This window comes from Canis lupus, chromosome 2, assembly GCF_011100685.1.
Source record: "Canis lupus familiaris isolate Mischka breed German Shepherd chromosome 2, alternate assembly UU_Cfam_GSD_1.0, whole genome shotgun sequence".
Taxonomy (NCBI): domain Eukaryota; kingdom Metazoa; phylum Chordata; class Mammalia; order Carnivora; family Canidae; genus Canis; species Canis lupus.
The window spans coordinates 46,726,805-46,751,366 of record NC_049223.1 but is presented as its reverse complement, the minus strand read 5'-3'; the positions used below and the strand labels follow the sequence as shown (position 1 = coordinate 46,751,366).

The window sequence follows — 24,562 nt, the reverse complement described above, 5'->3', positions numbered from 1 at the left end:
CCACTCCCCAAAAAAGTAGGGGTCTATATGTGAAAAGGGGGGGGGGAACAACATAAAAAGAGAACCTACAAATTTCAAGAGACTTAAAAACATATTAGCAATCATAAAGATTTTGTTTGGAGCTCAATTTATACAGACTGCAAAAATAAGCCAACAAATCAATCAATAAGTAAGATCAGGGCAATCAGAGAAATGTGACAAAAAGGCTATTTGATGATGTTAAGAAATTGTTGATTTTTTTTGAAATTGTGGATTTCTATATGAGATGATCACTGTCACATTTAAAAAGAAGAGTTTTGTGTTTCAGAGACATATACTAAGATGTTTACAAGTAAACTGACATCATAGTATTTACTTAGTATTTACATAGTATTTACTTCAAAATAAGAGGAAAGATTAATGGAGTCCAGATAAATAAAATATTTTTTTAAAAAGCTTGAAATATAAAATTCAGGAAATATTATTATAAATAAATATAAATATTATAAATAATGTGTTGGCACACTGATAATCCAAATACATGTGAGTCTAAATATACTCATATAAATTAGAAAGTATACAAGATATAATCTGGCAGTAAGTGCTTTCATGAAAACAGCACAGATTTTTCTTTGCTCACAATTCTTATAAATGTACAAATAATGCTTCATTAAAAGACTGAGAACAAAATGAAAAAATCCTTTAGAATATAAGATTTTTTTTTTCAATTTTTATTTATTTATGATGGTCACAGAGAGAGAGAGAGAGAGAGAGAGAGAGAGAGGCAGAGACATAGGCAGAGGGAGAAGCAGGCTCCATGCACCGGGAGCCCGATGTGGGATTTGATCCCCGGTCTCCAGGATCGCGCCCTGGGCCAAAGGCAGGCGCCAAACCGCTGTGCCACCCAGGGATCCCTAGAATATAAGATTTTCTAATAAAATGTTGGAACAGATTTATTTCATAATTATTTAAAACATGACAATTTGAAAATCATTGCTAGTAGCCTAGTATAAACAATTCACTATACAAAAAGCCTTAATGAGGGTTACATAGTTTTAAAAAATGTATTCCAAAAATAAATCTACCATGTTTGTTTGTTTGTTTTTTAAAGATACTATTGATTCATTCATGAGAGACAAAGAGAGAGCATCAGAGACATAAGCACAGACATAAGCTCCTGTAGGGAGCCTGATGCAGGACTCAGTTCTAGGACCCCGGAATCACAACCTGAGCCAAAGGCTGACGCTTAACCACTGAGCCACCGAGGCATCCCTATCTACCATGTTTGATGAAACATTTATCCTGGATTCTAAAAGAAGGCGTCACTGTTATTTACTGTCCGTTGCTGTCCCTACCTTGTCCCCAACCAATTGTTTTGGGAATATCACCTGAAGCTCAGTATCATGAAAAGCAAAAGTCTAGATACAACTCCTAAATAGCTGCATCCAATCAATCTTTATTTTTTTTCTGAATGCTGAAAATTAAATAACTAGTATCTCTGGTAAAAATCATGTAAGCTTTCAAGTTCAATTTCTAATAGCATAAATATGCTTTTTACAAATTAATCTAAAGATTATATTATAAACAAGTAACACTTTCAGGATGGACTCAAAGGTCATGAATGTTAGTTAGCCAGGTAGTTTGGATTTATGCATCCTTGAATGAGAAGCCACTGAAATGACAGGGCTCCTATATCTCTGCCTCTTAATCTCATCTTACCATTACTCTTCCCTACTTGAATTCAAATATTCCTACAGCTTTACGGATCACCTACATAAAGGTGGCTTCCAAATTTGTATTTTAACCACTAACATCTTTGGAACTGCAGATCTGAGTATACAATTGCCTGGTTATACAATTGTCCTATTATAACAAATTCCACTTACTCTTTACCAACTCACCCTAAAGCCTACTTCTCTATTTGCATTTGTCCCTCTTAGCCTTTATTTGCATGAATCTATACTCAATCCACTGGCTCTCCAGAATAGAAACAAAATCACCTTTGGCCTCTCATCTTTTCTTTCCCCTTCCACCAATCTAATTATCAAGTTCAAAAATTTTGCTAAACCAAACTTTTCTCTCCATTCCCATCACTTGAGTCTATCATCTCTTTCCAGGATAGCAGTTAATCTAGCAATGCTTTCACCAAGTACTATTTCAGCTCCTCCCTCTCCTAGCTAGCTCACCTTCTACAAGTGCTTCCTGAACCATTTCTTTAACAGTTTTGATCATGTTACAAGCTTTTCAACCACTACCTACCTGGTAGAGAATAAAGTGCAAACTTCTAACTTAACGGTATTCAAGGCCCTTTAGCATCTGACTCTATCCATTCTCTCACTAAAACAGCATTCTCTAGCTCTTCTCAACTAAAGCCCACCAGCATGGGACTACCCTCTAATCTTTGTGGTATTTCCTACTTCTTCCTAGCCCTGTTCAGGAATGCTCTTCAATCACTCTTTCTGAAATCATATTTATCATTCAAGGTGCTGATCAAACATGTCCAGCTCCTTACCTCCCTAAATTCTCTTGGTTACAATTAAACACAAGGCACTCTCTTCCTTTTCTAGCACAGTTCTAACAGTCTGAAAGTGGTTTCTTTAAAAAAGGTAAACATTTCCCCTCTGACCTAAGTTCTGATTTGAAGGGCTGCATATGTGAACCTAATGCTTTTCTATACAACAATCTTCCCAATACCTGAAGCTGCCCACATTTGTACATTCACAATGTCTATTAGGAAATTAACAACTCCTAATAGTCTATTAGTAATAAACGTGTTAGCTTTAACTGGGTGTAGTGGTTAAACGAATGTGCAAAAAATAAAGGTGAAAATAATAAAATACAGTTCAAAGAAGTTCTAGTCAGAATCAAGTATACACGAATTTACCTTAGAAATGAAGGGAACTTGTTTTGAAACATGAGATAAGTGAAACCAGATGGATAAAAACTCAGAGATACTATAAATAAGAAGGGTGCAATATCAGAGGAAATTTCTGGACAGTTTATTTGGGGAATCTTTTATTAAGTAATTTTCCATTAAAAAAAGTAATCTTCCATAGAGCAAGCAAACTTTCAATAATAATATGGTGACTAACACCTTTTCATTAAAAAAGCCAACTAGGGGTGCCTGGGTGGCTCAGTTGGTTAAGGTTAGGTGGCTGCCTTCAGCTCAGATCATGATCCAGACCCTGGGATCGAGCCCCGCTCTGGCTCCCTACTTCTCCTTCTCCCTCTGCCCTCCTACTTGTGCTTGCTCTATCTCTCTAGTGCTTTATCTCAAATAAATAAATAAAATCTTTAAAAAACTAAAAATAAAAACGCTAACTAATGCTATATTCACAATCTTCTTATCCTGAAATACCATTATTTTTTTTTAAAGTCAAAATTTCAACAATCTTAAACTTAAATTCAGCTGAATGGACAATACTCCAAAGATCTATTTTAAATTGCATAACTATCTTTGCTGTCATTAAATAATATCCTATGTGGAAAGTATAGTAGTTCATTAATGACCCGCGCCACACTAATTAACTGAATTAAAAGAAAAATTCATTTCCTCTAAAGAGTTCTTAAAAACTCTTCAATGATGGTGTTAAATGCTCAACAATTCATTCAATTCAAAGAAAACTCAAGGAGATCTCTAAAGAACCACGTACTAAGGAAATAAAGTTAGAGGACTCATTTTTGGAAATCTTGCATTAAAACAAACTAAAGATATTTCCCCTATACATGGTGAAAGGCTTAGGAAATGTGTAAGAGCATTTACAGGATGTAATATGTATCTGTGCCACAGGCTTCAATTATCTAAGAACTGAGCAATACAGGTGTATTATATAGCAGCATACAATGATTCTCCTACATCATCAATAAAAGGTTCATTTTCTCACAGCCAAGAGTAGATAAATTCCAAATATCAAGCTGATAGAAGTATAGACTTATAATCATTTTGGAAAACAATTTGGTATTATAATAAGATTAAAGACTAACATATCCTTTGACTCACAAATTATGTTGTTTTAGAATACACATGATTTTGTTAATATAAATCTTTCTTCGATCATACTATATTTTATTGAAATGATACAATAAAGTTGGTCCAAAGTTATATATATTTTTAAAGATTTTATTTATTTATTCATGAGAGACAGAGAGAGAGAGAGAGATGCAGAGACACAGGCAGAGGGAGAAGCAGGCTCCCTGCAGGTAGCCTGATGTGGGACTGGATCCTGGATCTCCAGGATGAGGCCCTGGGCTGAAGGCAGGTGCTAAACCGCTGAGCCACCCAGACTGCCCCAAAATTATTTTTAATGGTTGAAAGTTTTGGATAGATATTTCACCAAAAATTTGTGGATGGCCAATAAGCACATAAAAAGATTCTCAACATTCTCAGTCATTAGCAAAGTGAAAATCAAAACCACCACGAGACACCACTATACAACTAAAGGAATGGCTAAAATCAACAACTGCAACAACAACAACAACAACAACAAAAAACAAGAACCTGACAACACCAAGTGCTGGGGAGGATGTGTAATTAGAAATTTTCTTAACATTTCTGGCAGGAATGCAAAATGGCATAGCCAATCTGGAAGTGTGGGGTAATTTCTTATAAAGTTACAATACATATGTACATAGCCCAGCAATCTCACTCCTAAGAATTTACCCAAGAGAAATGGAAAAAGATGCACACAAAATCCTGCATGGGAATGTTTGCAGAAGCTTTCTTCACAATCACTAAAAACTAGAAACAACCCAAAGCTCTTCAGCTAGTGAATGGATAAGCTGTGGTAAAGGCATAAATGAAATACTACCTAGCAATAAAAAGGAACAACTACAGACACATAGATGAATCTTAACTGCATTATGCTGTGCAAAATAAGCCTTACCTTAAAGACTGAATCCTCTATAATTTCATAGATATTGTATTTTGGAAAAGGCAAGATTGTAGGGATCACTGGCTGCCAATGCCTAGTTATGACGTAAGGGAGCGAGCTACTAAGGGGGTAGAGGGAATTTTGGGAGTGATGGAACCTTTCTGTTATCTGGATTGTGTGGTATTTACAGGACTATGCATTTGTAAAAAATCATAAAACTATACACCAAAAAGGATATGTGTTACTGTATGTAAGTTATACTTCAATAATAATAATAAGAAGAAGTCAAATGACATTTTGCATATTTTTGATTGCTACTGACAACTTATGGAAAAGAAACAACCTTCCTTCTGGTTGCGATTTGTGAAGAAGCACCATCTACATGCTAGATTCTTTGTGGGCTTTAAAAAAAAAAAAAAAAAAAAAAAAAGGACATATTCCCGGCCCTGACAAGAGTTTAGAAGCTCATTTCAATGGAAACAAGTCTTAGATACTAAGTTACAGGAAAAGGCGAGGCAAAACAATTTTCAGTTAAAAGCGTATAAATAAATAATACGCCGGTAAATCACTGGATACACTTTACATGCGCTCCAAGTAAGAGTCCTTCTCTTTGACTAGAGCTGCCGGAAATGATTTCCACGATTTTGGAAAGATCTCGGTGCTTCTCAATATAACTTATTATCATCATCTCTGACTTCCAAGTCAGCAGACCTTGAGACTCGGGAGGGCTAATACGTTGTCAAGTTTTCCCCTCATCTGTTGGATGTCAGAGCTGAAATTCCAACGCAACCCCTTTCTGATCCCAAAGCCTGAGACCTTTTGCATCGCGGCGGTGGGACGACATCCGAGGGGTTAGGACGGCGGCTGCCACGTGCTGCGACTTCAAGGGACAGGCACGCCCCCCACGTCCCCGGACGCCACTACCTCGCGGGGAGCTCGGGCGACGCCGCGACGGCAGCGAGGGTCTTCCAAGCGCGCCCCGCGGGGTCCAGGCGAGCCAATTCGTGGCAGAGGGAACGTCAAGCCTGGGGAGGGTCTCTCCTCCCCCCCGGTGCACCCCTCCATCTAACAGCGGGACGAAGGGGACCCGCGCGGCCAGCGCCGGAGCTCAAACACCCAGAAAGAGCCAAGCGGAGGCGCTCCCCAGCCCGCTCACTGCCTCCGCAGTCCCCCAAAGGAGGGCACCTCCCGGGGGTCCCTGTCGGTGTCGCCCGATGCCCAGGACCAGCGCCGACGCCGCGTCCTCCCGCCGGCCCCGGACGCGGGGGGCGGAGGGAGCGCTGCGGGGGCGGGTCGCTGCAGCCCCGGGCCCGGCCGCCGCGCACGAAGTCCGCTCGCCGCCCGCCCCTCCCCCCGGTGACGTCACCGCCGTCGCACCCCGCGTCGGCTCACGCCGCGCTCTCCCTTCCCTCTTCTTCCCTGACGCCGCCGCCGCTGCGCTCGCGGTCGCCTCACCTCTCCAATTCTTGTATTCCGGGACAGAGTAGTAGTTGTTCCCAAAGCGGTCCGTGCCCACGTGCTGCTTCGCTTCCTTTGACAGCGCCCTCCGCAAGGCGCCGACCAAACCCCGAGCCCAAGCCATGCGCGCCGCCCGGGTTCGCAGCGCGAATCGCAGCGGGATCCGCCACCACCGCTATACACACGCTCTCCAGCCGCGGGCCCCGCCCACTACCCCCTAGTAACGGCGCTCACCATTGGTCGGATGGCATCCGGCTCAACCAATGGGAGGCTCCGCTGTTGCTGCCCGGCCTCCGAGCTCTGTCATGGCGGCGCCCTGTTTCCCGGCCGGCGTGAAGTGACGGGATGTTAGGATTTTTGTCAGCGAGACAAGCCGGCTTGGACCACCCTCTTCGCCTCCGGAGGGCGGAGTCCACGCGGAGGTAAAGAAGTAGATTACCTTTTTTTTTTTTTCTTTCTCAAACAGGCCGAATATTAAAACTGGACCAGCGTCTGTATCGGTCTTGCTTCCCACTTTCCCGCTTCGTTTTCACTTTACTTCCACCAAACTGGACTTCAATTTTTTTCTACTTTGTGGGTCACGAAAATAAGATCCTTTTACATACGTGTAGGCCGGTGGGTGCTCAGGCGGTTTCTGGTGTGGATACCTTGGTTTTGCCGTATTCCTTCTCCCTCCCCACTCCCCAGTGATCACTGCTCTTCAAGAGCTCCTTCATTCAGCCGACAGATTTAGTGAGCTCCTCCTGGTTGCCAAGCATTGTGATACGGGCAGGGCATAGGCCAGGAATTTTTTTTTTTTAAGATTTCATTTATTTTTATTCACGAGACCTAGGCAGAGAGAGGAGACTCCCCGCTGGGAGTCAATGCCAAGACCCCAGTCGAGTTGGACTCGATGCCAAGACCCCAGGATGACGACCTGAGCCAAAGGCAGATGCTCAGTCGCTGAGCCACCCGGGGGCCCCAGAGGCCAGGCATTGACCAAGGTTTAGCATGACCGGAACAGACCAGGGGGCCGTTGACAAGAGATGAAGCTGGAGATGTAGTTCCCGGGTAGGAGAGGAACAGCTCGTGTATGCTTGGTGAAGAGATACGAAGATGAGAATAAGGTGATGACCATTGGATTTTGTCATCTGCTTGGAGAATGGACTGAAGTTCAGAGCAAGAGAGCCAAGGGGTCAAGTTAGGTAACTGTGGCAGTTGTCTAGAAGAGAGAAGATGGAAGCCTGGACCAGGGCAATAAATGGTGGTTGGGCCGGAAAGAGTGAAGATAACTAAAAAAGTATTTAAGAAACAGAATCAGCCATCTATGTAAATTGTTTGAATACAGTGAATGATGGAAAGAGAGGAGTCCACAATGATTCTCCGATAATGTGCTTTGTATAGAGCAAGGTGAATGATAGGGATGTTCTTTTAGACAAAGTTTTCCAAAGAGGGAACAAGTTGTACCACAATTTTGCCCATACTGAATTACTCCATATTACTTTGTCCCCCCCCCCTTTTTTTCCCCTAAGATTTTATGTACCCATTTGAGAGAGAAAGAGCAGGAACAGGGAGGAGGGCCAGATGGAGAAGGACAAGCGGACTTCCCGGGGTGCAGGGAGCCTTACCCTGGGCTAGATCCTAAGACCTTGAGATCATGACCTGAGCCGAAGTCAGAGGCTTCACCGGCTGAGCCACCCAGGTGCCCCTTCCCATATTGCTTTCAAAGAACCTGTAAAGATTTTCACTTGGAGAGAGGAGGCTGCCGTTGAATTTACATATTTGATGTTCAGAAGAAACTGAGATATCTTTAATGGGAAATGATATGTGAAGTGAGGTGGAGATGAGATCATCCAGGCACTATGTGTAGAGTAAGAAAAGCAGTTCAATGACCAAAAAAATCTGAGAAATATCAACATTTAAAGTTAGACAGAAAAAGAGACTACAAATGAACCGAAAAGGAGTTACCAGAGAGATTGCAGGAAAACCAGAGCAACGAAGCATCTCATATACTGAAAGAAGACTATTTAAGGAGGAAGCCATCATATCTGTCATTTGTTGGCCCCAGCCTGCTTCTTTGCTCTCAGTGGTTTTCCCTCCTATTACTCTGCTTTATTTTCTGTATTCAGTTTATTACTATCGAAATAGCATTGTATATGTATTTTCTTATTAGTTTATTCATAACCCCTATGAGAAAAGAGACCTAGGAGAGTTTCTGTTAAGTGAATGGCATACATTCAAGAAGTATGAGGAATAAAGGAAGAATTAAAAGCATGCATTCTATTTAACCAACAGGATGATCACTGATGGCCTTGGGAAGAGCATTTTCAGGAGAATCATGGAAATAAAAATAAGATTTCAGTGAGTTGGAGAATGACAGAGAGGAAAGGAAGTAGGAACTGCCAGCCTTGATGGCTTTTTAGAGAAACTTAAGAAGAGGAAAGCAGAGTACAGTTGCTTATTGAAAAACTTACGGGGAAGCCTGGGTGGCTCAGCGGTTGAGTGCCTGCCTTCAGCTCAGGTCATGATCCCAGAGTCGGAGGATCAAGTCCCCACGTCAGGCTCCCTGAATGGAGGCTGCTTCTCCCTCTTGCCTGTGTCTCTGCCTCTGTGTGTGTGTGTCTAATAAATAAATAAATAAAATATTAAAGAAAAGCTTATGGAAATTATTTTTTCTATTATCCCAAAAGAAGAACTCACCTGTATTACTTATTACTGGATGGGTAACAAAGTACCTCAAGCATAAGTTATCAGTGAATGGGTAACAAAGTACCCCCCAAAACCTAGCAGCTTAAAACAACAGAAGATTTATTATCTCACAGATTCTAGAGCTCAGGGATCTGTGTGTCTTAACTGGCTCTTCTGGCTCAGAGTTTCTCAGAAAGCTGCAATAAAGATAGTGGCTGGGACTATAGTCATTTCAATACTTGACTCTGGAAAGATCCACTTCCAAGCTCTTGTAAGACAGTATTTAGTTCTTCCCTGACTTTGGTCCAGAGGTCTCCTTCATTTCCGGTTATTTTTCACATAGGCCTCTTGAATCGCAACATGACAACTGGCTTCCATTAAAGCAAGAAAGTAAGCAAGAGAGGGCAAGCAAGATGGAAGCTAGACTCCTCATAATCTGATCTCAGAAATGATATCTCATTAGTTTTGTTGTATTCTGTTCATGAGAAGTGAGTCATTGGGTCTAGCTTACTCTCAAGGAAAGGAAATTACCTACAGGTGTGAATACCAGGAGGTAGAGACAGTGGATGTCCTCTTCTAGGCTCCCTACCACAATTACAAATAGACAAAAATAGTAAATTATTGTAATCTCTTTTCAGCAAGCATTATGTGTTATTTTGTGTTCTAAAATGTTGCATCAGTTTTACATTTAGTAATACTAAATGGGCAAATATGTTGCAGATCTTGCATTTAATTTTAATTAAATAGTAAACATTAAATTTTTTAAACTGCATTTTGATCAGTTTTAAACATGGTTAGGTGTGCATCTACTGTTGTCCCCCCGTCCCCACCTCCAGTCATTGCGGAGTTGGCAGTAATTCCCATTCAGCTTAGTGATCCACTCCAATAAAAGCATAAGGGCATATCCAGAGGTTTTTATTTCAATGATTGCAAAAACTCAAAATTTATTTTTATCAAAATTTACCTCCTCTGATAATTTGGCTTGTTTCCACCAAGTAGTTCTGCAGTTCTTCCATTATGATCAGCAAATTACATGGTGGAAAGTGAATGAACTTGCCTGTGAGACCTCTAATTTTAGTGAAAATAGCTGTACTTCTTTTTAAAAGAATCAGGTTTATTTTTTCTCTAGTAAATTCAGAAGTCTTATGATATCAGTAATAGTTTAAATTATGTGAGCTACTAATGGCCTAAAACACTGGATTTCTCCAGACTCTTTTAATTCCAAATACTCCTTGATCTGAGAAAGCAACTAAATTTTGCTCTTTGTTAAAATGCAATGACCTAAACCTCTTTGTTAGGAAAAAGTAAAGATTTGAAATAGTGTCTCCTGACTAGATCACCAGATTAATCCATCTAGGAACGGATTTCATTTCCTGTGATGCTGGTTCTCCCATCATACTTAACACTTGTGGCTAAAAACCTGTAATGTAGTAATCCCATGCACATCTCTCCTACCAGTTGCTGTATATGCTTATCAAAAATTAGTATTTGTCCCTAATCCTGATAAGGCCAGTTTTATTATTCTGATTATGCCATTTTAATAAGAGCTAATGAAGTACAAAATCAAAAAGAATTATTCTTAGAAAAACTAAATGGGCCATTTTGAAGTAATCCAAACAAATGGCTTAAAATAAAATGCTGTTCAATGAGGTATGATTGAGAAAATCATTATGAAAGACTGGAGGAAAATAAAAAAAAAAAACAGGTTTCCACAACTTTGCCATTATATTGGAATAATATAAGGTGATTTGGAAAAAACACTGTGGAAAAAGTATTCATGCCAAAGTTCCAACTCCAGAGATTCTGATTTAATTGGTCAAGGACACTGGAAATTCTTTATTAAGTTCTCTAGGTGATTATAATGTGGAGCCAGGGATGACAACCTTTGCTTGAGAAAGATTCCACCTTCATTTGTTTTTCATGTCTGAGATTCCATATTCATTTGCTTGGCATATGCATTAATTGTTTACTCCACTAAAAAAGTTAAATAAAACATTTTAATTTAATTTAATTTAATTTTTTTTTATTGAGAGAGAGTATGCACTCACGCACACACACTTGCAAGCAGGGGAGGGGCAGGAGGAGAGGGAGAGAATCTTAAACAGAATCTGTGCCCAGCACAGAGACTGACACAGGGCTCCATCTCCCGACCCTGAGATCATGATGTAGGTCAAAATCAAGAATCAGATACTCAGCTACCTCAGTCACCCCAGCTCCTCAAATAAAACATTTTTGAAAATCCCTGAAAATCATAGAATACATATAGTTATTGTTATGGTTTGTAAAAGAAAAATGATTTGGCACTCTCTTCAGCACATTTAATTCTACTTCAAGCAATTGGCATATAAACATTCGGACAGTCCTTGCTTTGTGTAATATTACACATCTATAAAACTAATTGTGCCAGCCAAAATCTATGGAAAGTAATTTTAATTATCACTGTAGAAAATTATCATTGTTCTGTGATATTTAATATTTCTTTGTCAAACAGTAAACCTTTATTGTTAGTCATCAATATACAAGAAATGAAAAAATAGGGATGCCTCGGTAGCTCAGCAGTTGGGCATCTGCCTTCGGCTCAGGGCATGATCCTGGGATGCCTGGGTCCGGTCCCCTGTCGGGCTGTCTGCATAGACCCTGCTTCTCCTCCCTCTTCCTATGTCTCTGCCTCTCTCTGTGTGTCTCTCATGAATAAATAAATAAAATCTAAAAAAAAAATTGAAAAAATAATAAAGCTAATATTTAGTACACTGTAATGTAAATGTACTTTCCAATGTAAAACATTGGAAATGATAACTACAGTTATTTCTTTGTTTTAAAAAACTCAACAAATCAAGAGTAGTTTGAGTGGCACTGATCTTCTCTCGTATAACTTCTAATGCAAGTTGAGTATATCTTCTATATTCTGGCTAATTATCATTCTCCTTTCTCTATGTCATTCAATTATCATTCTCTCTTATTCTCTATGTCTGAATCTGATTCCAGCATTTTATCCTTTGCATTTAAATGTCATGAAATATTTCTGAGTTTTTTTAATGTGAAGGTTTTTGCCAGTGTCATTTCCTCTGAGACATCTTGAGCCTTTTCATCACGACCACTTTTCCTCATTTATTTGGGTAAGTTTACTCACCTGCATTGATTTCCTCACTCTGCATCTCTAGAGATTCTCAAATGGCCACAGTATCACATTTCTACAGTCAGCTATTCCTTCTGTAATCCCGTTTACATTCCATTTTAGTTTTACTTCAGCATTATTACTTAGCATATTTTTGGTGCACTTCCATTTTGTTGTCCAATTCCTTCTTTTAATTATCCATTTTTCTAGAATTTCTTACAGGTTTATCTCAGAAGCACAGAACTTTGCAGGCTGTACATAAATGAATAACAAATTCCAGTAACCAATCATCTATAAAATTTGAAAGAAGTCATGTAAATTGGTCACAAATTATGATGTATGTGTTAATTTTATAGTGATTTGAGGACCCAAAAAGTAGTAGCCAGCTTTGTGCTTTATGCTACTAGTCACAGTTAATATACCATGGAAACTGAATTTTGAACCATATTATTGGGAGGTCTGGCATTTAACTAAATCACGGTAACTTGCATTCTGTGTTTAGTTTGCAAACTGCAAAGTGAGGACTGTTTATATTTAATTTAAAGTATTTAAGGTAGTGTTCCTTTTTTTTTTTTTTTAATTTTTTTTATTTATTTATTTATGATAGTCACAGAGAGAGAGAGAGAGAGAGAGAGGCAGAGACATAGGCAGAGGGAGAAGCAGGCTCCATGCACCGGGAGCCTGATGTGGGATTCGATCCCGGGTCTCCAGGATCGCGCCCTGGGCCAAAGGCAGGCGCCAAACTGCTGCGCCACCCAGGGATCCCCTGTTCCTTTTTTTTAAAGATTCACTGCATTAAGTGATATCTTTGCTTAACTAAACAACTACACAGTCCTGTTTTATTTAAGGAAGATGTCTACTCAATAGTTTGCCCCAAGTCCCTCCTTGTCAGTGATTAAGGCAAAAGCATAAACACTGATAGGCAAAGTTTACAATTCTTACCCCTTCTTTTTACAGCTTTCTTGAGGTGCTATTGACATATAATACGTTGCACATTAAACAGTTGGATGAGTTTTGACATTCATAAATGCTTTTAAAACCATCACCATCGAAATAACAAATATCCATAAGCCAAAAATTTCATCCTAACTCTTTGTAATCCTTCTTTTCTTCCCCTGCTTTATCCTGTTTTACTCCAGGAAACAACTCCTCTGCTTTCTGTCAGCACAGATTACTTGCATATTCCAGAATTTTGTGTAAATAAAATCATGCTTTGTCTGGCTCTTTTCATTCAGCGTAATTATTTTTGAAATTTCTCCTCTTGATTCTTTTTTACTGCTGAGGAATTTTCTATTCTGTGGATATATCACAATTTATTCATCCATTCACTTGTTGATGGACTTTTAAATCTTTCTAATTTTAGGCTATTACGTATGAACGTTCATGTACAAGTCTTTGTGTGGATATGTGCTTTCCTTTCTCTTGGCTGCACGCCTAACAGTGGAATAAGTAGAGCCTGTGTTTCACTTTCTAAGACTGGTAGTTTTCTAGAAGCTTACCATTCCCACCAGTGATGGATGAGAGTGCTGGTTGCTCTATGTTTTTGTTTTCTTTTTTTTTTTTCCCTTTCAAGCTTATTTGAAAAGTTATATCCCATGTTAATTTATCTCTTGTGACATCTCATTATATGTTTTTGGTGGTTACTCTAGGAATTATAAAATACCCATTTTTCATTTTCTGCTTAGAAATCATTATTTTCATTTGGCACATAGAAACTTTTATCTTTACGCTCCATGGTACACATTGTCCCACATGTTACATTTACATCATTGTAAACTCCATCAGATAATGTTTTCATTTTGTTTTCAGCTATCAAGCATACTTGAATGAGAAGAATTGTCAATTATATTTGCCTAGATATTTACCATTTCCATTGCTCTCTCTTTAATCCTAATATCCTAAGTTTTCTTCTTATATCATTTCCCTTCCATCTGAAGGACTTTGTTTATCTCTTCTTTCAGTGCATGAACCATAACTTGTAGCATGCACACGTATGTACATAACATGTACCAAAATTCCAGACTCCCAGAAGGAAAGCAGGTATTTATCACAAAGCACCTTGTTTGCTCCACATAGTTTAAGCACAGTGAACTATTTTTATCCAGGAATGATAGCGACCCTTCTGAAATCGCAGAAGCAGACAAAGGCCAATCTTACAAGTGGGCCTTTCCACGGATAACAGTCTCTGACCTGCTATATTAACTCATTTTTGCACATGTTGCCTCCTTCCACACACACCCTGCCCTTGTTTCCCTATCCTATTACCCTCCTACTTTCCTTCACTTAGCCCCTCTTAGTTCCCCTAAATATTCAGTCCTAAAGTCTTTAGGTTGGGCAAGGTAGGCTTCCATACACAGGCTGGGATTAGATTGGCTTAGAGTGATATCGCAGACCTTGAGCAGGTTGAGGTAGTCTACTTGGGACTGACAAGCCTAGATGACAGGGGTGTTAGGGGAGGCAAAAACCAAAGGCCGAGCCTGGTGAGCAATTTTCTTGTTGGTGATGGGGATGATGTTGGTGATGGGAGATTGGTTACATAGAGTCGTGATCAAAAATAAACATATTAATGATAATGGTAACCATATTCTCACTATTTAGAGAAAGAAACTGAAGGAAGGGGTGATTACCTTTGTCCATGTTTGTATGATATTTTACTGGTTACAAGAAGCCCACATTACTATTTGAAAAATCATCAAGTAGGGGTGCCTTGGTGGCTCAGGTAAGCGTCTGACTCTTGATTTCACCTCAGGTCAGGGTCTCAGAGTTGTGAGATCCATCCCCATGTTGGGGCTTACAGTTCTCACTCTCCTTCTCCCTCAGCCTCTCCTCACTTGCTCATGCATGCTCTTTCTCTTTCTCAAAAAAGTAAAGTAAAATAAAATAAAAATGAAAAATCATGAAATAGAAAACTATTTTAAGAAGAAAAAATGGAATTTCACTGGAAAATGTGAAAAATTATTTTCTGGTGAAATACTGAAGCTCAGAGATGGCAGAAGAGCCTGATAGTCTGGAGTGAAAGTATGAGAGTTCAGATCCAAGTTCAGCCAATTGTTAGATATGTGACCCTGGACAGATTACTTACGTCTTAGTTTTATAATCAGGAAAAGCAGTTACTAATATAACCTAACACCTAGGAAATCCACCACTTCGGATGACCACTCATACACTTATCACCACTAATTACAGTGTCGGCAAATAGTAGGCCCTTAATACTAGCTGTTACTGTTATTGATCAAGGTCAGAAAAGGAGTTAGGGGTTAGACTAGATATTTGAACCTAAGGCTAAACTGTTCAAGAAGACAAAGGCACGTGTATATCTTTAAATCAAACATTTGAAGGACACCTGGGTGGCTCAGTGATGGAGCACCTGCCTTTGGCTCAGGGGGATGGGGTCCCCCATCAGGCTCCCTGCATGGAGCCTGCTTCTCCCTCTGCCTGTGTCTCTGCCTCTCTCTCTCTCTCTCTCTCTCTCTCTCATGAATAAATAAATGAAATCTTTAAAATAAATAAACATTTGATATGCTAAAATGATTACTAAAACATTTATAATTACTAATACTGCTACCGTGAGTACATTAGAAGTATCAGTTTGTGTCTTTTCTAGCACTATGCATTGTTATTTTTTAAAAATAAAACTGACAAATAGGCTAAAAATTTTCCTATAGATTAGCATCATGTTGGTCAGTATTGAATTTAGAAATTATTTTAGTTAAATTAATTTCAATGCTCTTTAACATCCAACAAATGAAGAAAAATTCTTTTTTTAAAAATTCTTATAGTTAACATTCAGTGGGCACTTAGTATGTGCTAATCATTGTAATGAGCATTTTTCATGTATTAAATCATTTAATCTTAATATCCTCTCCAGAATAATGATGGTTTACAGTTATGCAATATCAGAAATATCATTCATCTTATTTTAAGAGTGCTTGTTAATCATTTTTTTATATATACTTAATTAGCTTTTTAAAAATGTGCTTAATTTTTTTTTCTTTAAATGTGCTTAATTGTTAAATTGAACGTACTCCTTGTGTTTCTACCTAAGGTATAAGAAACACTAAAGGGAAATTTTTTTTGGGGGGGTGGGGGGGCGGGGATTTTTTTAAGTACTGTAATTTAAGCTTTTGTCCACTAGGTGTCCTCAGTTGAGTTTAAGATAGAAGAATTTAACCTTTGGTTCATGAAATTTATTTCAGTCTCTAAATATCTTAATAAAAACTTAATAAACTACCTCTTTCAAAGGAAGTTTAAGATAATGCTTCAAAGAAATTCTTTACATGTAATTGTTAGTATTGTTGGTATTTTTGAAATTCATATAAGATCTTTAAAAATTTATAAATACCTCTGAATGTATGGTAGAAGATTTAAGTGTTACTTGTAATTTTTCTACTAAATGTAATTTTGGTGAAGTAAGGATGTTTTTAATGCTTAAATTGCTTTTTTATTGTTTAGTTTTATCTTTATTTTCCTCCCTTTCCATTTTTAAATTTTTTTCAAGGGTTTTGGGACTAGAGTTAAACAAAGACAGAGATGTTGAAAGGATCCATGGCAGTGGAGTTAACACCCTGGACATTGAACCTGTTGAAGCAAGATAGTAAGTTCATTATACAGTCTTTTTTTTTTCAAAATGATATGCAGTAAAATCTTGCTTTCAGATTACTTATGTAAAAGTTCATAAAAAGTAGTAAAAGTTCTAAATTGTAGCATTTTAAATCTGACATTACTAATTTAAATAAATACATAACATCACACTCTTAAAATATTGCCAGGCAAACATTTTCCAACTACTATATATAAATATATTCCTTGTGAAATCAGCAGACATTGAACCTCTTTGGATGCAGAGGGCTTTTAAGTGCTGGGGTGTGTGCTTTTTAGCTATCATTTTAACACAGAGTTGCTACTCTGAAGGAGTCTAATGGGAATATAGATAGAATATAAAAAGTAATGGTATATGTTGGAGAATTCAGTTGAAGAAGTCCAGACCACTATTTGAGCTCTTCCTAGGCTTTACCACTTAACAGCTAAGTGACCTTGAGCAGATGACCTAACCCTTTTTTAATTCTCCGTTACCTTAGCTTTGCAATGCCAGCAATAACAGCTACCTGACAAGTTTGTTGTAATTTGAGATTATACGTGTAATGTATAATTAGCATAGGACCTGGCATATCATAAATGGTTGCCCTCACTCCTGTTAGTCCAAAGCATTATCACCTATACTTTTACTCCTTTCAGTCCATTCTCCATACAACAGTTCGAGTGTTTTGAAAATTGTGAATATGAACATGCCTCACACCCACTTAAAATATCTTGATCGGGATCCCTGGGTGGTACAGCGGTTTGGCGCCTGCCTTTGGCCCAGGGCGTGATCCTGGAGACCCGGGATCGAATCCCACATCGGACTCCCGGTGCGTGGAGCCTGCTTCTCCCTCTGCCTGTGTCTCTGCCTCTCTCTCTCTCTCTCTGTGACTATCATTAAAAAAAAAAAAAAAAAAAAAATCTTGATCCCGTATTACTCTTACAAGAAAGTTCAAAAAGCTCCATGTGGTTTGTGGTTAGAACAAGTATAGAAGTAACTAAAGTTTATTGTATCATGTATGTTTAGCAGAGTTTTTGTATTATAATAAAGAGTTATTATTATTTACATTAAAATAAACCAGACAGGTTTGATAGAATTGTGTTTTTAATTTTCAGCCACTGTCATAGTCCCACGTAGCAGTATATAGGAAACATATACAGTGAACACATTCTCACTTCAACACATGGTCATATCTAAAAGGTGATTAGTGATATAATTCTTTTCTGTGTTCTGAACTTTTCCAGATGCAACATAGCACCTCCCATTCAGGTCAGCTGTGGTCCATTTGCCTGTAAAATAATGACATGAACAGGAAGGAATAGCTGATTTCTTTTACTCATGGGTGCTTATGGAAAAGATAATCAGTACTGCTTCTCCAGCCAGCCATTTGGAATAGAGATCATTTGTCTAACCTGTGAAATACATGAAGCCAGTAAGCTACCAGTTGTCAGAGTCAATGAAAAATATGAGAAATCACAGATTATATGTGAATAAAATATGTGTGAGAAATACAGGCTGAGGAGTCTTTTCGCAGAGCATACTGAGAAATGTCGATTCTTACTATGGTGGTTTCCTCCATTGCATGGTAAAATCTGTAACTATTTCACTTGTTTGCCAAAACTTGCATTTTGCATTTGGCAGCAAAGAGAGTAATAAAAAGAAAAATAGATGTTTAATGGAAAAGTAAATATTAATGTTTTTCTTAAGAAAATAAGTGGCCATATAATTTGCTCAAAATACTTTTTAATATTTATCAACCACCATGAGAGTTATAGTGATATCACTGAAATCATAATAGAAGCTAGAATGTGCACATCTGGTAATGAAGCACTTATTTCCAAAGTTAGAATTTTTATTAAGTAGTCTCCCTGAAAATAATATTTTAACAAGTGCATTTTCATAAAATACATTTGCATATCATTCTGTGAAGCTTGAATTTTCTTTGATATCTTTTAAATTCTTCTAAGTTAATGTTATTCATCTTTAATACCAGGTTTTCTTGTTCATATAAAAACATGAAACTATATCTCTTACTGTCATTACTCTATGAGTGGAATAATAACCTCACAGTTAAATAATGTCATTGTCAACAGATCCTTCGAAAACAAAATCATTTAATTCCAATAGTGGTTCAATTGTTTCAACCAATTAATAGAATCCAAGGAAATCTTTTGGAAATCATTCTGGCAAAGATGAAACGTCTGACATAACTGCAAATACAATTTAAATTCAGTTAAAATGTTTACCTTTGAATATAATTTTTTGTTTTTGCATTGAGAATACATGTAGTGCCATGTGTAAAAAAAAAAAGTATTTCACAAAATTCAAATAGGAAGCAAAAATATTTTCAGAATTGATTTTGGTGTCCAGGTAACTCACAGGTGTGTCCAAACAAGCTGCAAGATTCTGTCAATGAAAATAAGAATTGTAGTTGTTAAAATTTCTAAATATTTTCCTATGTACACTTAGTTAACTACAAAAGTTAACTAAAAAAAATGAACACTTTAGCATGGCATTACTTGCTATCTTTCTTTACTACCCATCATCAATCAGATTCAGCAAAGAACTTTGGAGAGCTACTTTTAAATTAACCTTATTGTTCTACAAATTGGTATTGAATTTTTCTTAAAACAAGTCTATAAATCAGTGCTACTTGGACATGCTGCTGGTTCATGAACCCTTTGTAACTGGTTAACAACAAGATAAGGAGCTTGTGCCAGAATGTAAGTCTAGTCCATCACTAAGCACACAATTTAGATGAACTGAGATTTTTTTTATAGACAAGACTTTCTCAGTAAAGAATTGTTTTCATTTCTGGCAGAAGCTCTTTATCTTGCATTTTGAATAACAAAAAAACTAAAGAGGGTGATTATAAAAAATGAATGTATAACACTTATAACAAGTGTAAGTGATCACATATCACACAAACCACAAAATATGGTTGAGTGGGAACAAATCACGATAATTACAAGATATATGTGGTATCAGCGTCTGTATCAGAAGAGGCAATGGAAACCAGTGGAGCATTCTAGTAGACCTTCTAACTCTGAAATAATCGTTACTTGAAAGTTCAGCAAGCTAACCTGACAACAGTGGATGTCTCTTGGGAGAGGATGACATGCTCCCAATTATTGAGGTATTTACAGTAAGATTGAAAGGGTCTGGAGCAGTCTAGATCCTATAATCTCTCCAGCTAATCAACTTAAGATCTCCCAAAAGCAAAGCCCTATAATGAGGAGAAACTACTTGGAATAGAATCCAAATTGAGCAGTATAGGAACAATAGAAATAAAGGAAAAAAATGGCCCAGAAAAAAATTGGGGAGCTGAACAGAACCAAGAAAAATCTCTGAAAGTGAGCTTCCATAGTATTAAACATCTTATGAAAAAAAAAGATATTCTAGAGATACAAAATTTAAATATTATTCTAAACCAAGACTCCTTTTTAAAGTTTAAGAAAATTAATTTTATAGAAATATGAGCAAAATAATAGAATTAAAATCAGAGTCCATTCAAAATTAGTATAAGAACAAAGAGACTAAGTAATGCCCCTTTAGACAGTGTAGCTGTGCCAAAAAGACATACCCACAAAATAGTTGAGAACTCTATATCTAATATTTCAAAACCTAGCTAAAGGTTATTTTAAAAAGATACAAGATCTAGAAGAATAACGGAAGTTGAAATTAAGAAAACTCAGAAATGAGATGAGCAAACTCAAGAAAAGATTAGAAAAAAAAAAGATTAGAAATAAAAGGCAGGTGTAAGGAATAAAGCAAATGAATATAAGAGGTAATACCTTAGAAATAGAAGGTAGAAAGGAGAAAATTTTAAAAAAAGAAATGGAGAAAGGTAAGGAATTCAAGATACAGAGACATACGTCAAAGATATATGCAAAGAAGATTCAGCATACATTTAATAGGAATTCCCAAACAAGAAACCCAAAGGAGCAGAACAGAGTCAATATTAAAGCTATAATTCAAGAAAAGTTGCCTAATATAAGTGAGATCTGAAACTATATATAAGGCAAAGGAAATCCTATTTTAACTAAACTTATTTGGGAGTTTATTCCCAAAGAAATGATGTTTCTTATCTCAGATGTTCAAGGAATTAAAATATGAGTCAAGGATTATATATATATATCCAGACTGATTTTCAAGTACAAAAGAACAGGCAAATTGTCAATAGCACATAAGAATTCAGGGACTGTTTCTCTCATTAGCCCTTCCTTAGGAATTTACCGAAGAATAAAATCAGAGAACCCGAATGAGTTGAGAGACAGCAACATGAGGTTTGACTATGAGCAGTAAGACTAACAAATAGCAATACTTCATCTAGATATAAATTCATAGATCTGTTTTTCTTTCCTGCCAGATTGTAGACTTGGAAAGACAGGAACTATGCCAGTCTTGTTCACAGAGTTTTATTAGCAGAGTACATAGCACATTTCTGGTGCTCAAAGTTAAAATGAGTAAATGTGGTTTTAATAATGGAAGGAATCTAACGTTTATTGATCCCTTTTTTTGTATGAGGCAGTATAAAACTCACTTGCATATAACTTTTATCTTTACATCATCTTTATGATTTAGGAAAATGTACCCTTTTTCACAAATGTTTAAAGGCTTAGGCAGGTGAAGTAACTTGCCCAGAGTCAGATAGCAGGCTAACATCAGTAGCAGCTGGTCTGTCTGATTCCATTTTCATTTAGCACAATTTTTATTAGGACATTAAGAATGATTTCATAATATTTTACTTTCTTAATGAACATAGATATTTTGCCATCTTGTTTCTACTGTCCTTTTTGGAATTATAAAGGTAAACTTTAAATGGTCACAGATTGAATCTTTATATATTATTCTGCAAATATTAGATTGAGAAATTTTAGTTTATTAAAAATCTATATTATTGAAGATTTACTGTGTATTTGTGGGCATAATACATTTGGGTATTTGTAGATGAGTAATTTTCAGAAATATGTAATAAGTAAATGAAGTACATAAAACGATAAATTAATGTGAACTTTTTTATTATTAGCATGTTATCAGGTGGTTCAGATGGTGTGATTGTACTTTATGATCTTGAGAACTCCAGCAGACAACCTTATTACACATGTAAAGCAGTGTGTTCCGTTGGCAGGTGTGTATTAAAAATGTAATTCATGAATTTATAAACATTTTAGTACTTTTTGTGTCAGATGCAAAATATGAAAATAGCAGTCATATGATGATCTCAAGTAAATTGTTCAGATGTCACATTTCACGTGGATATCCCTTGACATTTTCTTGAAAATAAAAACCTTTGGTTATGTCCTTTTTGTTGTTCACCTACATAGCACACCACAGTAACTAATTATAGTTTTTAGTACCACTTAGTGTAAGATTTATTTATAAGCCTTTCAGCTAATTATAAGCACAAATTATATTTTTAACCGATATTAATATAACAGAAAGATTAATGGCTAGAAGCAGTAAATGTACTGACAATCCCTCACCAAACACACACACGTAACATACCGACACACAACCATCTTATCTCTCTACTTACTCAAACTGCCTAACTTAACATACCTCTGTCTTGTCTCCAGTTTTTTTTGCATTTTTTTAAGTTTAAATTCAGTTAATTAACATATAGTATATTAATTAGTTTCAGAGGTAGAAGTCAGTGATTCATCAGTCTTCTATAATACCCAGTGCTCATTGTATCCTGTGCCCTCTTTGATGTTCACTTACCCCATCCCATCACATACCCCATCTCCAGCAACCCTCAGTTTGTTTCCTATGACTAAGAGTCTCTTCTGGTTTTTCTCCCTCTCTGATTTTATCTTATTTTTTTCTTCCTTTTTCCAATTATCCTCTGTTTTGTCTCTTAAATTCTGTATATGAGATCATATGATAATTGTCTTTCTCTGATTGACTTATTTTGCATAGCATAATATCCTCTAGTTCCATCCATATTATTACAAATGGCAAGATTTAATTTTTTTTTTTTTTGGTGACTGAGTAATATTCCATTGTATATATGCACCACATCTTCTTTATCCATTCATCTGTTGATGGACATCTGAGCTCTTTCCATAGTTTGGTTTCTGTGGACACAGGTGCAGGTGCCTGTTCAGATCACTACATTTGTATCTTTGGGGCAAATCCCTAGTAGTACAATTGCTGGAATGTAGGGTAGCTCTATTTTCAACTCTTTGAGGAACCTCCATACTGTTTTCCAGAGTGGCTGCACCAGCTTGCATTTCTACCAACAGTGTGAGAGTTCCCCTTTCTTACATCCTTGCCAACATTCATCTCCTGACTATTCTCTACCAGCTTTCTAGTCTTGTGAGAATTTTTTTTAAGAGTCTAGAAAGATGTTCTTTGATTGTTGTAGTTTGTCTGTAATGTCTACTTAATTCTTGTCACCTGTATCCAATCCAATACTGAGCGCAGCTTTGAATTAACAGTGGAAAAGGGTTATGGGAAAATGCTTTCAAGAGGAAAAACTTCATACTATTAATGTCAACAACCACTCTATATTAAAGCTGTTCCCAAAGCACTAGAATAGGTACATAAGTCCATGGAATATTTAGGAGGAGATTTGTGATTGTTTCTTGGCTCTGGTAAGTCTTAAATGAAATATTATCTTTTAAAAAGCATGTTAAAAACTGTAAGTCCACTCACTGTAAAGCAATATAATTATAGGGACATTTGGTACAAAATAAGATAACACTTCAAATAGTTTGAAACTTGGTTTCTAACGGCTTGCACCATTTTGTATTCTCACTCCACTTGTACCAAAAAAAAAACCCCTAAATTCTAAAGTGTAAGGTAGTCTATTCATTTTCTTTTATCTTAGTTAACATTTTAAGTTGTTTAATTCGTTATATATCAAAATAGTATGTTCATATATAGCACATGCTATCTAACATTATTCCTGAGGAACTGTGATCTGCTTCTGTGGTATGTTAAGTAAATGCTTAGTATGTCAGTCCTTTGTTTTACCATGACGTTCTTCTTGGATTCTCTCTCTGTCTTTAAAAGCACAACTTTAGATGTAAATGATCATACACTGAGCATGTTTGCAAAATTAGTTAAGGTGCATTTTTATATCTGACGACTTTATAATATAACTTGACAAAATAACCACTAAAAATTTTTATTAAGTTAATATGGCTTAGACTTTGCCGATATTTATTTTTGCCTTACTTAATGTGTATGTTCTTAGGCACCAAAAAGATTGCCTTTCTATACCAAAATTCTCCTTAAAATGTGAATGAGAATAACAGGTCAAACATAAAAGATAATAGTATAATATTTTGTCCTATTCTGAACTTTAAATTTAAAATATAAATCAGCTTTTATTTTTAATTACGACATTAAAAATTTGTTTTATTATAACTGGAAAATCTTGGTATACATCAAGATTCTTAGAAGCAAATAGAAATCAGTTTTCCTTGTTTTAAGCAGAAATTTATTGGAAAGATATTTAGTTTCTCATATAACTGGCAGGAAGATAAGAGAAAGGTGTAGAAATGAGCAGAAAGCTAAAAGAAACTAAGACAAAGACACACCACTGGAACAGTTTTGTTTGGATTCTGCAAACATGTCACCAACACAGACTTTTAACTCCATGACTATGAATAATGTTAAATATCCCTGGGTTTTGCATTACTAGCTAGAATTTTAAGAGTTCCAGACAGGTTTGAGGAGGCGTAGGACATAGGTCCATGCCCTTACTGCCAAGGGAGAGGGAAGGAGAATGTCTGGAGTCCCTAGCTTTCTGTAACAAGAGGCAATTAAATAAAGGAGTTGTTCCCCAAATGGGAGGAGTTTGGATCCAACTTAAAAAAAAAAAAGTTCATAGTATCCAAACCACAACCAAAAAGGATGTATTCACGATACAACCAAAATATA

General features: G+C 36.9%; 2 protein-coding genes across 7 annotated transcripts in view; one reads left to right on the top strand and one right to left on the bottom strand.

Annotated features, from left to right (window-relative positions):
* Positions 1-6,527, bottom strand: part of NDUFAF2 (NADH:ubiquinone oxidoreductase complex assembly factor 2) — a 147,688-nt gene extending 141,161 nt beyond the window's left edge. Inside the window, exon 1 of the mRNA XM_038530687.1 lies at positions 6,306-6,527. Within this exon, the coding sequence (XP_038386615.1) occupies positions 6,306-6,432 (127 nt within the window). The 5' untranslated portion in view covers positions 6,433-6,527. The remainder of the gene's footprint in view (positions 1-6,305) is intronic.
* Positions 6,496-24,562, top strand: part of ERCC8 (ERCC excision repair 8, CSA ubiquitin ligase complex subunit) — a 56,271-nt gene continuing 38,204 nt past the window's right edge. Inside the window, exons 1-4 of one of the 6 annotated variants that reach the window (XM_038530686.1) lie at positions 6,704-6,730; positions 16,589-16,684; positions 17,914-17,938; positions 21,699-21,800. In XM_038530686.1, coding sequence (XP_038386614.1) covers positions 21,700-21,800 — 101 coding nt within the window. In that variant the 5' untranslated portion in view covers positions 6,704-6,730; positions 16,589-16,684; positions 17,914-17,938; position 21,699. Of the gene's footprint in view, positions 6,731-16,588; positions 16,685-17,913; positions 17,939-21,698; positions 21,801-24,562 lie in introns of all 6 variants that reach the window. The other 5 variants (XM_038530685.1, XM_038530681.1, XM_038530682.1 and 2 more) reach the window with 5 other exon arrangements.